Genomic DNA, 18436 nt, shown 5'->3' with positions numbered 1-18436 from the left:
CTCTAACCCCAATTGCATCATGCATGGCAAACCCCTTTAGAAACTGAGCAAAAATTGAAAAGCAGTTTGTGATATGGCAATAGGAAGCTGCCACCCAAAAGACCAAGATTCTGCTGAACATGCCCAAAAACTTAAGTACCTACATAGCTATTGGGATCCAACCTCAAGGTCTCTAGGAGGATCTTTGGATTTCACAGAGAGCTTCATCAGTTTCCACACAACTGTGGCATAAGAGATCACCCTTCTAGAACAGGGGCACATTTTTAAGCATTAAAAATGCCTACACATTTTTTTATTTTAAAAATGTAATTAACTTGTGTTGTCCAATCAATCTCATACTGGCCATTTACAGTAACTAAATGTTACTACCACAAAACAATCTCAAGTATAGTACACAGAATTACTTAGACCAGGCATAGATTACCCATGCTAACTTGAAGCATGGGTAAAAGTCACCCCCAAAAAGTAAGGCAGAACTAACAGGAAAAAATCAGCAATTCAATGATACCAAGCCACAGAGAACTAAAGTTATGATCAATTGCAATAAGAATAAGCAACTCGGGAAAGCTCTTATAGAGTTGGGGATCTGCAATAACAAAGACTACAACACAAATGATTAGGAGTAAGCCAATTAAAAACTGTTAGAAACCAGATATAGTACCAAGGTTAACACAAACGGCAGAAACTATAGCCAACAAAGGATATGTTGCAGAGATCAGAGATGTGGTGTTTCTGTTACTATATTGGTTTTCCCTTGTACAGATATCCTGTACAGGTCAGCCTTAATTGCATGTGCCTTGTGTTGGGATCCAGGGGACTGGTAAGGAATCTCAGTGTACCAACTACCTAGCTGCCCTGTAGATGAGCTGTCAGAAATTCTCTCAGAACTAGTGTTGAAGACCCTCAGATTTGTAGCACTGGACAACTTTAATATATGTGCTGGGGTCACCCCAGTAGGTACAGCTCAGAGCTTTCATGGTAATCTTTGGCCTATTCCAGACTGCTCTGGGTCTCAACAAATGTAAAAGGTCATACGAAGGACTTACTGTTAAATCTCCAAACAGACTCATGATGATCTGTTAATTGAAGGTATTGCTATAAGGCCTTTATCATGACCAAATCAAGGCACATGGGTGTATACAGCTAACTACCTCCATAAAGTCAGAGGACAGGTAGAATGGTCTGTCCCAGAAACAATGAAATCTCTAGATTCCTGAACACTCAAATACAGCAATTTTCAACCAGTGTGCCATGGCACATTGATGTGCCACAGAATTTTTTTTTTTTGGGGGGGGGGTCATTTATAGTAGGGCTGTTGGGAGATGTGAGCCCACCTACAATGCGGAGTGCCTTGTCCATTGTCAAAAAACGGATGGTGTGACAAGGTACAATTTTAGTACTTTGTCAAATGTGTCATGAGATTTATCGATGCTCTAATAGAACAAAAGTTAAAGCCAAAAATATTTAGATCCTGGCCAATTCCTGAACCATGTGACTGAATAGGATAACAGAAAGTCACTTCCAGCATCCTCTTCTTTAACCTCAGTGTGCCAGTTCCTTGGTTTACTGAAAGGTTTAAAGAAATGTAATATGCTCGGAGACAATTTAAGCACAAGTGGCAAAAGCCTCATGCCAAATCCAATTACGCATGCCATAAAGCCCATTTGCAGGCCTAAGACACTGTGGTACTACAAATATTCCTTTTTCTACTACCACCGCACCAGGAAAATCATGTCTTACTAAGTTGTTCTGGGCCCTGAAGAGAGCCATTGGAGCCATCTATAGCTCAGTAGAACTACTTTTGCACGTTTTTGCTGATAAAATTGCTTAATTCAACTTGGGTACCAGTATGGTATCTATGCTGAATGGTGGGAAGCAGCCATTTGTTGCACTTACTTGGATGAATTCAGTACTGTCAGCCTTATGAATATGGCCAGAATACTCACCGTGGGAAGTCTACACATGCACGTTAAATCTCTGCCCACTAGGGCTGGTTGTGTCCAGTAGAAATTAATTTTGTTGGTCTTTCATTATGGTAATAAATGCTTTGCTGATGGAAGTGTCCCATGAGTGTGACAGAGGGTCCAACCTCTCCTTAAACTTAAACACACACACACACACACACACACACACACACACACAAAATATCTAAGGCTGAGCCAGTCAATAAATTCATCTTTTCAGGAAAGTTAATTGTGTGTGTGATAGCTGAATAACTCTGGCCATTCTCGTACAAAATATCTTTCCATAACCTTTTTAAAATTAGGGTTCCAGTGTAGCTGTTAAGACCTGCAGCAGTGGATGATCTATGTTTAGATTACAGCAGGGGAATACCTTCCAGATAATTTCTGCTGGACTCCTATGTAGCTTTTGAATGAGATCATATCATTCTTTTCCACTGGCTTGGAACCCTACTGGGGTCTGGGCTGGTGCTCTATTTAAATTTATTTTCTTTGTTTGCTTGTTTAATCTGGCCACATTCCAAACATTGTGGAGGCTAGCCAAGTACTATGGAAACTGACTCATGGTGTTCTACAGGCAGAAGGCTCTCACCAATGTTGTTTAACATCAGTGCAAAGCCACTGGGAGGTATCTCCAAACTCTGGATAATATCAATATGCTGACGACACTCAGTCCAGGAGCAGCTGTCTCGGTTACGATCCAGTGTAATCCAGGAAACTGTGATGAGCAGATGAGGTCACACTAGTTGAATCCAAACAAGACAAGACAGATATAATGCAAGTCGCTAATCCCAAGGCTCCGGAGGAGGGAGTGGTACCTGTTTTAATGGAGGTGGTGTTCACCCTATCAGATTAGATCTGGATGCACTCATAAGAACATAAGAACAGCCCCACTGGATCAGGCCATAGGCCCAACTAGTCCAGCTTCCTGTATCTCACAGCGGCCCACCAAATGCCCCAGGGAGCACACCTGATAACAAGAGACCTGCATCCTATTGCCCTCCCTTGCACTGGTGTTCTGACATAGTTCATTTCTAAAATCAGGAGGTTGCACATACACATCATGGCTTGTAACCCATAATGGATTTTTCCTCTAGAAACTTGTCCAATCCCCTTTTAAAGGCATCCAGATCAGATGCTGTCACCACATCCTGCGGCAAGGAGTTCCACAGACCGACTACATGCTGTCCCCCCTCAGGCGTCTTTTTTCTAGGCTGAAGAGGCCCAAACGCCGTAGCCTTTCCTCATAAGGAAGGTGCCCCAGCCCAGTAATCATCTTAATCGCCCTCTTTTGCACCTTTTCTATTTCCACTATGTCCTTTTTGAGATGTGGCAAACAGAACTGGACAGAACTGGATTCCTAGACCATGACTTGCGCTTAGATAAACAGGCGGCAGCAGCATAGTTTCGGCCAGCTATATGTGTTGCTCAGACTCTGCACCTTTTTAAAAGGGAGTGCTCTAACTACACTAATCCATGCTTTCATAACCTTGAGGATCAACTAACATAATGCATTCCACGCAGGGCCGCCCTTGGTGAGGACTCAAAACCTGGAACAATACAGAATGCCACAGCTTTTTTCTTAACAAATGTGAGAAGGTAAGAAAACACACTCAGTTATGAGGCACTGGCAGCCTATGAGCTTTCCAATTCTTTTCATGGTGCTGGTGTTCACATTTAAAACCTTCACAGTCTGAGCTGAACATACATCCTTAAGGACTCCTTCTCTCTTTATGAACCCCGATGCTGTAAAGGCAGTGGTTCTCACACATTTAGCACTGGGATCCACTTTTTAGAATGAGAATTTATCAGGACCCACTGGAAGTGATGTCATAACTGGAAGCGTCATCATCAAGCAGGAAAATTTTTAACAATCCTAGGCTGCAATCCTATCCACACTTACCCAGGAGTAAGTCCCATTGGCTATCATTGTTAAAAGAATATACATAGTAGCTTGTTAAAAGTACAAGTCTGTAACATTTCCCCAAATGCAGTCACATACCATGGTAGCGTCAAGTCTAATATATTAAAAATAAAATATTGAAATGAATAGGGACCCATCTGAAATTGGCTCGTGACCCAACTAGTGGGTCGTGACCCACAGTTTGAGAAACACTGTGGTAAGGTAATCAGATCAAGCCCTGTTCCGTATTTCCTTATTACTAGAAGTGAAAGCAGCAGCAGATAGGTGCAGGGCTTTTAATACTCTTATCCTGAGATCTTAAATTAACCTTCCAAGAGATGTGAGCAATTGTGTGTCCCCGATGGTATTCTGGTGGATTGAAAAACTCATCAATTTAACATGATCTTTGACAGCTAGATGAACAGGATGGCCAGTAGTTGCTAGCAAGTCATGTGTTTGTTTCTTCTTCCCTCTCCCACAATTTTTATTTTTGCATTTTCATATTTTGTGTAATGCAAACCATTACATTGAGTTTCGTTTACACGGTATACAAATGTCATAAATAAATATTAAAGCAGAAATTGGGCTGGAAGGAGGCTACAGACTGAGAAAAGGTTCAACAAGACAGGAAAGACCAGCTTCTCACACAGTCAGAATGCTGTCCTTTTAGTTACAAAATTATGTATTTAAATATGCCTAACCACAGCACAGCTAAAAGGCAGTGGATCTAGCATTTCCTTTGGTTTAACAGCCGTTGAATGCAGACATTATGACATTTACCTTTCAGCTCACAGTCAAATCTCATTCCTAAATGAAAACTAAGTAAAAAAGCCTGGAGAGCAGATTGCTACAATGTCAGAGATTCCTGCATTGACAAAATCAGAGTGGATCTCCTTAGACGCAATGCTTCCAGTGAAAAGCCAACAGATGAGCAAATCCCACCCAGTGGAAATGGGGTGTAATTTCTCACCTCTACTACAATGAAGATAGCATTCAGAGTTTTGAAGAATTTCAATAACATTCACAATAACATATAAGTGTGCAATTAGACCCAACTCCATTTCCTAACACGGTTCATGGTCTATCCCTCCCTACGCACATTCCCTTGTTGCTCCTGTAAGAGGCTTTTAAAGGGAGAAAGTGAGAAAGAGGGTTGAGATTATGACATCCTTCCTAAAGTATAGTGACACTTGAGAAACACTAGCCAATGACAATTGGTCTTTTTTCAGTGATAACATACTTTCATTAATATCAGCGGGTCCATTAAAATTACTAGACTGTGATATTTCAACTCCCTTTGTTTACAATGCTCATAGTGATACAACAGAAATTCACTGTACAGTACTTGGAATAGATCTAGCATACTCATCCTTCCTGCTCCCAGTTACAGATTTAGACATCACATGAAGCTGCAAATATCACTCAATGTCTTTTGTCATTTAAAGAGTCTCTATAATTTGAACAGTTGGACTGTATTAATTCAGGACTAAGTAGTCACTGACTAGTCACTAGTCACAGACAGGACTAGTCAATAGACTAGTCACAGGACTAGGTAGTCACTGACTTCACGTGGCCCTGGACTCCCTTGCCTTTGGCAAGGCACCTGGAAAAGACAGCATCCCTGCTGAAGTCCTAAAGTGCTGCAAAGAGATCATCATCACTGAGCTGCATGAAATCCTCTGTCTTTGTTGGAGAGAAGGTGGAGTACCTCAAGACATGAGGGATGCAAACATCATCACGCTGTACAAGAACAAAGGTGACAGGGGTGACTGCAACAACTACCGCGGCATCTCTCTCCTTAGCGTTGTAGGAAAGCTGTTTCTCACAAGGCCTGCCAAGATTTTGGACTGACAATCAGCCTTAAGAAAACACAGGTCATGGTTCAGGATGTGGACTCACCTCCCTGCATTACAATCTCCGTGCATGAACTGGAGGTTGTCCATGACTTTGTGTACCTTGGCTCAACGATCTCCGACAATCTTTCTCTCGATACTGAGCTAAACAAGTGCATCGGTAAAGCAGCTACCACGTTTTCCAGACTCACAAAGAGAGTCTGGTCCAACAAGAAGCTGACGGAACATACCAAGATCCAGGTCTACAGAGCTTGCGTCCTGAGTACACTTCTGTACTGCAGCGAGTCATGGACTCTTCGCTCACAACAGGAGAGGAAACTGAACGCTTTCCACATGCGCTGCCTCCAACGCATCCTCGGCATCACCTGGCAGGACAAAGTTCCAAACAACACAGTCCTGGAACGAGCTGGAATCCCTAGCACGTATGCACTGCTGAAACAGAGACGCCTGCGTTGGCTCGGTCATCTTGTGAGAATGGATGATGGCCGGATCCCAAAGGATCTCCTCTATAGAGAACTCGTGCAAGGAAAGCGCCCTACAGGTAGACCACAGCTGTGATACAAGGACATCTGCAAGAGGGATCTGAAGGCCTTAGGAGTGGACCTCAACAGATGGGAAACCCTGGCATCTGAGCGGCCCGCTTGGAGGCAGGCTCTGCAGCATGGCCTTTCCCAGTTTGAAGAGACACTTGGCCAACAGTCTGAGGCAAAGAGGCTAAGAAGGAAGGCCCATAGCCAGGGAGACAGACCAGGGACAGACTGCACTTGCTCCCGGTGTGGAAGAGATTGTCACTCCCGAATCGGCCTTTTCAGCCACACTATACGCTGTTCCAGAACCACCATTCAGAGCGCGATACCATAGTCTTTCGAGACTGAAGGTTGCCAACATCACAATTTCTAAGATTGATGTTTCATCTGGATGCAAGACAAATGCGTGACACGGGGGGGGGGCATCAAGCAACCTTGCTCTTGCTTTTCACACATGCAAAAAGTCATAAATAACAATTCAGAATATATATTATTTTGACATTTATGAGATATAAGTTCAAGATGAAAAGAAATGGGAAGTGAAAAGAGGGAGAAAAGAAGGATTGTATTTTTTTCATTCAAGACAGCATCGCAATAGAGAAACACTGTACAAACATGCTTTAATAAACTATAAATGTGATGCCATTAAAGGTTGTTGATTGATTGACAAACTATAACGCCCAATGACTTTTCAAGGGATAGGCTTTAAGAATAATTTTGCCCTTTCATTTTTGCGCACCACCCCGATATTGTTCATGCATTTAACAAATTTCTATAAACAAACACACCCAGAGAGCAAATAATAATGAAGGCTAGAAATAGGGCTAGGTGTTACCCAACTCATTTTCATGATTTTTAAATTTTTATTTTTATGAGTATTTTTGAAAGGACGGTCATATTCGTAGTAACGCCACCAATTATACAAAACAAATTTACACTTCATTAGAATTTTTTTAAAAAAAACATAAAAGTGTACTACACTGTTTCTGTTCTCTTTCTCTCTCGCTCACTCCCAGCTTAATATTTATTTATTTTATTTTAAGGAATTTATAACCCGCCTTTCCCATGCCAAAGCAAATGCCCAAAGTGGCTTACAAAGTTTTATAGTCAAGTACAGTGTATTACAACAAGTAAAAACATCAAACAATATGATTTTCAGGTCCTTCTCTCCAGTTAAAGAAGTTTAATTACTATAGTAGCATTCATCTTATTTTCCTCCAACTCACCCTATCTCTGCATCCTCAAATTCAAATGAACAGAGGCTTGCCATTATCAGTGAGGTTCAGAGTATTTTAACAAGTCACAGTGAAGGACAATGAGCAATAAAAATAAATGTCAGAAAGTGGCCTTTCCCAATTTGAAGAGACACTTGGCCAACAGTCTGAGGCAAAGAGGCAAAGAAGGAAGGCCCATAGCCAGGGAGACAGACCAGGGACAGACTGCACTTGCTCCCAGTGTGGAAGGGATTGTCACTCCCGAATTGGCCTTTTCAGCCACACTATACGCTGTTCCAGAACCACCATTCAGAGCGCGATACCATAGTCTTTCGAGACTGAAGGTTGCCAACATATTAGTCACTGACTCTATCTAATCATCAATATCTAATAAGTGGAAATGAAACTAATTATAAATTGCTTTCTTGAAGAAAGAATAGTTTTACCAAGATTTCTAACAAAGAAAAGAAAAGTACAAACTCAGCCACAGAAATCTCTACCAGATCTAACTCTAGTCAAAAATGCCTCTGAGAAGTACATGCAGAATACATCAGTAGCCATTACTTTCACTTTAGTAATGAAGTTATGTTTAATACAATTTCTTTTCGTTTGGTTTTAGAACCCTGAGCTTTAATGATGGTTCAAATACTACAAAAAGGTAGGGAAAGCAGATGATTCCTGGAGTACACCAAGCTCAGAGTAAGCAAAATCTGTGGGTCCCCCCCTCTTTTTTGCATTTTACAGCAAAAGTGTGACTCCTCCAAACTTCTGCTTCAGTAGGACATATGAATAGGCTTGCAAGATTATCAGGTTCCACATTTTTTCTGTGGCAGAAACTCTGTGTCTAAACAGTTGTGAGACAGGAAAAAATAGTTTTATAGGGTTGTTAATATTCCATTGCATTTATCTGATTGTTAAATGAAGTGTACACTTCGCTAGAAGCTTTAAGGAAGGCTTAAGAATTGATAAAATAAATTCAGAATGTGCAGATTTTCCCAGCACAGAGATACAAGATAATTGTACCTACTGAATTTGTATCTGTTGTTTAGCTGTTAAAAGTAAGGAATCTTTAAAATGTGGCAATTTTAAATTCATATTTGGCCTAGATTTTTTTAAAATTTATGTTTACTGATTATAAACAATGTTCCAGCTGCTGTATGTTATACAGAATGAGCTCCTTAATTTACTTCAAGGTACTTAGAAAGTAAATGAGCAGCTTTATTCCATGCAGAGTAAAAAACACACACACAAGGCTTCAATGGACATAACTCTACATAGGAGCAGGCTGAAATAGTATCTAACACTACTGAAGACTATGGCCACCAGCCAAGGACTCCAAGTGAGTGCAACAGCTTTGTTTTTCCGGCAGATGATCTTCTAACTGCATCAGAGGCCACTTCTAAAGTTCCTCTGAGACTTAAAATTTGAACCTTGCTGGGTTTTCTTTCTAGGGGGCTGCTTCTGGACACAGAAGACTCAAAAACCCCATGCTGCTGGCAAAGTTCACTTCACAGCACAATTTTTTTTAAAGAGGGACCTTTTTGAGTGCAATATCAATTTCTTCAGCTTTATTTAGCTAAAGCTATCTTGCTTTATTCTAACCTAATTAAGTTGAATATCTTGTGTTCTATGTCAACACAAACATGTTGCTAATAAATTGAGTTCTGTTCTCAAAATTCATTGTTCCCAAGTCAATTTTCAACCTCTTCAACCTCTTCATTCTGAGTGGTGAAGACCAGAAGTGACTGTGAGGAGCTCCAGAAGCATCTCTCCAAACTGGCAGAATGGGCAGCAAAATGGCAGATGCGTTTCAATGTAAGTAAGTGTAAAGTCATGCACATTGGGGGAAAAAATCAAAACTTCACATATAGGCTAATGGGTTCTGAGCTGTCTGTGACAGATCAGGAGAGAGATCTTGGGGTGGTGGTGGACAAGTCGATGAAAGTGTCAACCCAATGTGCGGCAGCAGTAAAGAAGGCCAATTCTATGCTTGGGATCATTAGAAAAGGTATTGAGAACAAAACAGCTAATATTATAATGCCGTTGTACAAATCTATGGTAAGGCCACACCTGGAGTATTGTGTCCAGTTCTGGTTGCTGCATCTCAAAAAGGATATAGTGGAAATGGAAAAGGTGCAAAAGAGGGCAACTAAGATGATTACTGGGCTGGGGCACCTTCCTTATGAGGAAAGGCTATGGCGTTTGGGCCTCTTCAGCCTAGAAAAGAGACGCCTGAGGGGGGGACATGATTGAGACGTACAAAATTATGCAGGGGATGGACAGAGTGGATAGGGAGATGCTCTTTACACTCTCACATAACACCAGAACCAGGGGACATCCACTAAAATTGAGTGTTGGGAGAGTTAGGGCAGACAAAAGAAAATATTTCTTTACTCAGCGCGTGGTTGGTCTGTGGAACTCCTTGCCACAGGATGTGGCGACGGCATCTGGCCTGGATGCATTTAAAAGGGGATTGGACAAGTTTTTGGAGGAAAAATCCATTACGGATTACAAGCCATGATGTGTATGTGCAACCTCCTGATTTTAGAAATGGGCTTTGCCAGATGCAAGGGAGGGCACCAGGATGAGGTCTCTTGTTATCTGGTGTGCTCTCTGGGGCATTTGGTGGGGCCACTGTGAGATACAGGAAGCTCGACCAGATGGACCTATGGCCTGATCCAGTGGGGCTGTTCTTATGCTCCTATGTTCTTAATTTTATTATTTTTACTTATTGTGAAGCTAGAAAGTGACCAAATTTTCTCCTACTCCATCTCCTTGTGGCAAGTCACTTCCAGTAACCTATGGAACTCACAAAAGAAGTCCACAAAAAGTTGCATTTGCACATGAAGACAAATTAGTCAAGCTACAAATGAGAAAAAACATTAGGAGGAAAATTCCTTGCTGGCCTGAAACACAGTGATTCATGATTTTCACCATTTGGAATAAGAGTTAAACAGTACCATCCCATCTCAGATGGCTACATCACTCAATTAGCAGGATGGAATGTCCAGCTTCTCAACAAATCAAATATATTTTCCAAGGAAAGAAATAGTAAACAAGGCTAAATAGCTAAAACGTAAGGCTCAAGTGTTTTCTTAACAAGTATATAAAATTACCTTGTGGTGGAATTTTACCAGGCATTAGGATCAAATCAAGTGCACCAACAAATATGAGCTATAGCAACATTCTCAACAAAGGAACTGTCTCTCTTTCTTCTCTGCCTAATGTTGGGGAGGGGGGCAGGAGGGAGATCCCAGTAAGGACTGTAGAACTTAAGTCTTTCTTTTAACATCCTTTTTCCTGCTGCAAGTCTCCCGCCCCCTCGGTAATTTGACCTCCAAAGCATCTATTTAAAGAAGTAGATGTTAAAACATGTGAACTTAGCGTGATATATATGGTCATTGGTTTTCATGGCCAGCAACAATCCAACAATTTACCATATTCAGGTGAAAAGACCATGGTTATGCAAAATTCATGTTGTTCAAAAGTTCCACATTTCTTTCTGTAACTTTTTCAGAACATCATCAGGGAAATGAGTCTAGGCAGGGCACGTTGCTAGGCTCAATGTGTCCTGCTGCCTAGGCTCCTTTCCCCGACAAAGTTCCGAAAAAATTACAGAACGAAAACGTTGGACTTTTGAACAACATGGATTTTGCACAACAATGGTTCTTTCACCCATATATGTTAAATTGTTGGATTAGTGTGATATGTTCAAACTTCATACAAGTAATTGAGCAACAGGAGTGACTTTCCCTTTATAAAGGATTCATGCTATAGTCCTGTCTCAGGAGTGGGATAACTATACAAACATTTTGCATGGAGAGGAAGAGCTGTACTGCCAAGAGAAATGACAACCAGGATAAATCATGTCACACACTGAAAACTAGGTTGAGTGAAACAAGCAACTGTCCTGGACTGAGAACCTATCTACTGCTATTCAGACATAATGTTCAACCTAATTTAAGAAAACAAATAGCAAGCATATACACTTGAAGGATAGTACCTAAGAACTCCTTTGGGAACAAATGTACTGTCCATACATACAGCTGTTTTGAGTAATTTTATATTTATAGCACCTTAAAACACTTGTCTGGAATGACCCAGATAATAAGTTCAACTAATTTTCAACTCAAAACAAAACCCTTCCTGAATTGTGACTTGGAAATGTTAATGGCCTTCCTTCCATTTCTAACTCCTGAACCTCTTTATGTAGAGAAAAACTCTGATACTCCTTACAAACATCCATCTCCGGTAACTGGCTTGAATCAACTAGTCTGAGGGCTCAATCCTAACCCCTTATGTCAGTGCTTTCCAGCATTGACATAAGGGCAATGCAGCTCTGAGGTAAGGGAACAAACATTCCCTTACTTTGAGGAGGCCTCTGTGAGTGACACCCAACTGCAGGATGCAGCACACATCCCATTGGCACAGTTATGCCAGTGCTGGAAAGCACTGACATAAGGGGTTAGGATTGCACCCTAAGTTTGTTTGGGTAGAGTCAGACCTGTTATTCAAGAGCACTCTTCAGAGTAAAGATAAATCAAAGTGAATACCTTTACAATTCCTGGGGCCTCTCAATAATAGTACTATTAGCCAACTGTGAATTAGTTAGCACAGTTACACAGGAAACGATTCTGATGAGGCACACTCTCGGGATGGAAGTTGAGAGCTGCTTCCCACATAACATTTTATGACACAGTTTGCCCCTGCAGTTAATGCTTGTCTAAAAACAACCATGTGAGGCATGACTATATCTAAAAAACATATATTATAATACATTTCCTAAAGCAGTGTTTCTCAAATTTTTGGGAGCTTTACTCCCAAAAGTCTTTGCGGGGTAGGGAGAGGGCAATGATGTGATCCCCAGAATCGCGTTGCTAAGGGGGGTGCTTTTACTTACTGTGTATTACGGCAAGCAGAAGGAGGTGCGGGGAGCCCCGCGCAGCCCCCCGAAACACTCCCCAAGATCTGGAATCTTCAGAAATAGCAAGCGCAAGACACCTCCTGGCTGTGTTCACAAACCAGAAGTGGCTCACGTTTGCTATTTCTAAAGATTCCAAGCCTCAGGGAACCCTGTGGAGGGCTGTACGGGGCTGCCCACACCTCCTGCTGCCTGCCCTAATACACAGTAAACACCTCCCTCACTCCCCCTTAGCGAAATGTTCCTGGGGATTACATCACTGCCTCCCCCCCTCCCCAGCCCCTTTAAGGGACAGGGGAAGCATTACATGAACTAATGGGTCACAACCCACCTGTTTGAGAACCAATGTCCAAAAGGCTTCTAGAGTGATTTAGAAGAGCACTCAGGTAAGAAACATTTCAATTACTTGTTCTCTTCAAGAGGTTTATGACATAATATACAATAAAAAACTAAATTGCAAATCATTATTGTGAAGAATATTTATACTGCATACCATTTTTAAACAAAGACATTCATAATTACTTGCAATAAATAGCATTAAAAGTGGTGTATGAAGTTCAGCCACACTGGAATACTAGGTGTGTTTGGTGAGTCTATTGGTCATACCATAACAAAGGAAGTGGCTCCCACTGAAGACCTGAGAGTTTAATGGGATAAATGTTAAGCGTTACCAAGTCTGCTGGTAAACTCATGGATTGGCATGGCTGTAGGAAGAAGCCCACAAATGGCATTGTGATATAAGAAGAGACTGTACAGACACAAAGCAACACAAAGAACAAATTTTGAAAACAATGCAAAAACAAACATTAATACTGCACAAGGTTTCCTGAAAATCACTTTGTGAAAGAATACTAAATAGGTGGCACAGATGTTTGCAAGAATTGAATTGCAAGGTTTAATGTACTGTAGAACATATAGTGATGCTTTGTGCAGTGTGGATTCAGAGATTGCCATCTCCTGTTAACACAAACAGGAACTCCAAGATGATTCAACTCCTTCCATACCGACTGTCCTGTGTTATTCAAAGGCCACAAAGTTTCTCTGTGGAATCATGAACTCCATCTACCAAATACAATCATCACAAATGTTCACCAGATACCTTATCAGGGATAAAACAGAGGTGCCAAGAGTTCCTAATGTTGTCAAGAACTTGACTGCCGTAGTTTTCAAATTACTCAACTCTTGGATGTACCCCAAATGTGAAAGAAAAGCAGGGGTTGTAGCCTCAGGGGCTGTTATTCTAGGATATGTGTATTAATTAGAACTCACTCCCTCTTTTAGGGTATGATTTACAGCCTTAGTTTTTCCTTTTCCATCTTTGAAAAACACTTGCTTTTTTCCTGTTATTAGGATAATTTTCATTGTCTCTGTCAGAGGAATAGAAGCTTCCCTACCACTGCTATAAGCAGCTTCAAAAGCATGGCTTTTATCAGTTACACAGTGTGGCAGGAAATAGCTAAATTCCCCCTTATCTGTGCACTGAGGGCTTTAGCCCAATAGCCTGCAGTTCTTTAACTCAAAGTGCACACACACTCACAGCCAAATTACACATTTAAGGCAAAGTGAATTTTAGCCCTTAGAAGTGCCCCCTGTGGCATCTTTAACTGCGTAATTGGCAGGGCTCCAGCCACTTACCAAACAGGACATTTGTCAACAAATACTGTAAGTTGAGGTTTGTTACCACCCAGAAAACATATTCTAAAAGATAAGAATCTTGTACACAGAAGACTATACAAAAATGTGAGTTGAAGAAGTCTTTTCACTTTTCTTCCAGTTCATGTAACTAAAAAGAGTGTCCATATTATCTCTTATTGCTGAATGTTTTTCACTACTAAATATTTTATAAATATGAAAGAACCAATGCCAATACTCTTGATTCCTAACTCCAGGACAAGTTTCTTATCGAGAGAAAAACCTCTTAATCAGCAAACTAAACATGTTCTTCAATAAGATATTATCTTAATTTGAGATCATCAATGTCCAGCCCACAACTGAAGAATACAGTTCAAGTTCAACATGATGTGATGGCATTATGGAATGGGAAGGGCACCTGTGTACAATCCAAACAGACTATGACGCACTCTCCTGAAGCAGCAACTCCATGTTGCGGGGGGGGGGCATGACTAGGTATTGCGATTGTCTCTTTACAGGCTTCAGTAGCACATCATGGACTTGAAAGGAAGGGGGTGGGGGGAAGATATGTGCCAACCCAGAAGTAGTCTTTTTACTATTTGCACCTAATACTTAAACCTAGAGTAATGCAATGGGCCACCACAAGTTCAGATCACACTTCGGCTCCTATTGGTTTATTCATCAATCTACCTTTTTTTTTTTTAAATAAGAGAGCAATGGTCCTACAAAAATGTACTATTTTATTCTCCATACTTTCAACTTTACAAGAATTTAAGCACACCTCTTGTTAGAATTGCCACAACAAAATCTTTGAAAGGACAATTATGAATCTGTCATAAGATGAAAGTAGCAGCTGTGAAGGTGCCATTCAATGTGCAAATATCAATATTCAGTTCCCAGAGGGCCATTTTGACTATTAATGATTAGATCTTCTTAAAGCACCTTCTACAATTTCTAAGATTGATGTTTCATCTGGATGCAAGACAAATGTGTGACACTGGGGGGGGGGGGATCAAGCAACCTTGCTCTTGCTTTTCACACATGCAAAAAGTCATAAATAACAATTCAGAATATATATTATTTTGACATTTATGAGATATAAGTTCAGATGAAAAGAAATGGGAAGTGAAAAGAGGGAGAAAAGAAGGATTGTATTTTTTTCATTCAAGACAGCATCGCAATAGAGAAACACTGTACAAACATGCTTTAATAAACTATAAATGTGATGCCATTAAAGGTTGTTGATTGATTGACAAACTATAACGCCCAATGACTTTTCAAGGGATAGGCTTTAAGAATAATTTTGCCCTTTCATTTTTGTGCACCACCCCGATATTGTTCATGCATTTAACAAATTTCTATAAACAAACACACCCAGAGAGCAAATAATAATGAAGGCTAGAAATAGGGCTAGGTGTTACCCAACTCATTTTCATGATTTTTAAAATTTTATTTTTATGAGTATTTTTGAAAGGACGGTCATATTCGTAGTAATGCCACCAATTATACAAAACAAATTTACACTTCATCAAAAATTTCATAAAAGTGTACTACACTGTTTCTGTTCTCTTTCTCTCTCACTCACTCCCAGCTTAATATTTATTTTATTTTAAGGAATTTATAACCCGCCTTTCTCATGCCAAAGCAAATGCCCAAAGTGGCTTACAAAGTTTTATAGTCAAGTACAGCGTATTACAACAAGTAAAAACATCAAACAATATGATTTTCAGGTCCTTCTCTCCAGTTAAAGAAGTTTAATTACTATAGTAGCATTCATCTTATTTTCCTCCAACTCACCCTATCTTTGCATCTTCAAATTCAAATGAACAGAGGCTTGCCATTATCAGTGAGGTCCAGAGTATTTCAACAAGCTACAGTGAAGGACAATGAGCAATAAAAACAAATGTCAGAAAGTGCTGTTTGACAGGTCAAGTTAGATGCAGCTAAGCCATAAGAAATTAAAGGAAACTAATTCTGCATACAATTACTCTTAGTTTACCTTTGGCAATTCTTTATGCATCATACATTTTGAATATTTCATGCTCTATTGTAACCAATTACCTTACTGGAAATGTTTGCTATGAAAGAGATGTAAAGTTTTATGCTGACTATATGACACACTCACTGGAACCTTGTACACTCTAATCCAGGGGTGCCCAAACCATGGCCTGGGGGCCATTTGCGGTCCCCGGTGACCCCCAATCCAGCCCACAGGGAGCCTCCAGTCTTCAATGAGCCTCTGGCCTGCCAACTGCTCTCAGCGCAACGGCTGACTGTTCAATCTCTTGCCCAAGCTGTGGGCTGAGTGCTCCCTCCGCTGCCTGCTGTTTCATGTTTGTGAAGCAGTAGTGGCAACAAAGAAAAGGCCAGTCTTGCTTTGCACAAGGCCTTGTACAGGTCTTAAGCTATCGCAAGACCTTCATTCATTCATATAAGTTCCATCTCTAATATATTCATTTATGGAAATTTATTCAAATTTTAAATGTAAATTAATTTTTTTCCTCACCCTCAACGCAGTATCAGATGTGGCCCTTCTGCCAAAAAGTTTGGACACCCCTGCTCTAATCTAATGTATTGTATGTTTACTTAAAAGTAATCCTCTACCTCCCAAAGAACTGTTGTGCATAGACTGCAACCTTAAATACCCTCCTACCATCATAGACACACGCCCACTTTTTTTTTCCAAAGCCTTGCACACTTTGCTGTTCTACTCTCCTATGCCATTTTGGCATATGGAACAAATACCAAACAGCCCATCTCAGGCTTCAGTTTTTCCTCTTATTCTAAAACTGCTTGCACCAATTGTTGCCTCAGTAGTTTTTACAAGTAAATTGAGTACAACATAGGCCAAATCCTGTGTTTAATTGCAACATAATCCAGGTTCTATGTATATACCATAAATCAATAAGGAAAACAACCAGTTGCTGAAGAGTCAAATACACCAATCTGAAAAGGTGCAAAAAAAACTATTCCTTCCCCTCATTTCCCTTGGAAGTACTTTAAAAAAATTTCCAGAGCATATTCTCATATACATAACGTTAGACTAACCTGTTTCTAATAAAAAAGTTGTCTGAATTATACATTTAAGCCTACATGACAGACACATAAGGATTAGAAGGTAATCTTCTACAAAGACAACCACTGATAAACTTGTTATGTACTGTGAAGTACTCCCATCAACCCTCTGGATAAGCAACTCATAGAAAACTGTCACACTTCATCAGAGGGGAAAAACAGAACAAAACAATCATAAATATTATTATTATTTTTCCCCTCAGATGAAGTATACAGTGTATAATATGGCAGCATTCATATGGAACACATATATAATATGGCAAAATACAACCACTGTCTGGAAAACAGCACACTACGAATACCACGGTATATTTTGTACATTTAGATCAGACTTTAAAACGCCCTGGTCCTATACAGAGATTCAAATGAGATTACGGTGTAAAGGAAAACTCACTATCTCAACAATTCTGCAAAATAGTAATTACTTCTTTATAAACCTGATGAAGAGCAATGAGACGTTAGCTTCCTGCGACAAACATGACTCCCAGCAGCACGCACTGTCAGAAGCAGGAAAAGGAAATCTATCTAAGCAGCTGGCACCAATATGTTGCTACTTGCTTCCTCCTACCTGCCTCTCTCCAAGTCTTTCAGCTTACCTGGGCTATTCACAACAGGACGCAGACTACTAGCTAGTAGTAGTGTCCCACTCCTGTCTGTGGAGGGTCATCACACACTAGAAAGGACTGGAAGAGGAGGCCCTGACCAGAAAAAGGCCAACAATAACAACAGCACAACGTTTCAGTGCAACGCCTTCCCCTCCACGGAAGCACACAAGCATCTGTGCCGACTCATCAATTGCCACATAAAGCTCAAATCACCACATTTACAGCCTGTTACACAACCGGTGTGTGTGTATGTTTGGAGAGGGATCCTGTGTGTGTAGAGGGATTCTGTGTGTGTGTGGGGAGAAGGATCAAGTGTGTGTGTATGTGCGTGGAGAGGGATCCTGTGCGTGGAGAGGGATCCGATGTGTGAGTGTGTAGAGGGATCCTGTTCGTGTGTGGAAGGAGATCCTCTGTGTGTGCGCATATGGAGAAGGATCCTCTGTGTGCGCGCGTGGAGAGGGGGATCCTGTGTATGGAGGGGGATCCTATGCGTGTGTGTATCCCGTGGGGGGGGGGGAAGGAATCCAGAAGCCCGACTCCTCGCAATCGTCTTACACAAGGAAAAGAGGACACACACATCCCACCCCCATCCTGGGCCACGACACACCGCCCTACCCAGAGAGGAAGAGCCGCCGCCGCCGCTGCTGCTGCTGTGACTGCAAAACCGGAGGAGGAAGAGGCCGGAGGGCGCGGGCGAGGAGTGCGGCCCTGCTGAGGAGAGGAGGGAGCCGCTGCCGCATATCCC

At 41.1% G+C, this 18436-nt stretch overlaps 1 protein-coding gene across 3 annotated transcripts in view; it reads right to left on the bottom strand.

Moving 5' to 3' along the window:
- The window catches only part of IDE (insulin degrading enzyme), a 75385-nt gene extending 56949 nt beyond the window's left edge, over positions 1-18436 (bottom strand). For 2 of the 3 annotated variants that reach the window (XM_066619935.1, XM_066619936.1), the window contains exon 1: positions 18307-18436. In XM_066619935.1, the coding sequence (XP_066476032.1) occupies positions 18307-18431 (125 nt within the window). In that variant the 5' untranslated portion in view covers positions 18432-18436. Of the gene's footprint in view, positions 1-15808; positions 15883-18306 lie in introns of all 3 variants that reach the window. The other variant, XM_066619937.1, reaches the window with a different exon arrangement.

Source organism: Tiliqua scincoides, chromosome 3, assembly GCF_035046505.1.
Source record: "Tiliqua scincoides isolate rTilSci1 chromosome 3, rTilSci1.hap2, whole genome shotgun sequence".
Taxonomy (NCBI): Eukaryota; Metazoa; Chordata; class Lepidosauria; order Squamata; family Scincidae; genus Tiliqua; species Tiliqua scincoides.
This window is presented reverse-complemented; position numbering and strand designations above follow the sequence as displayed.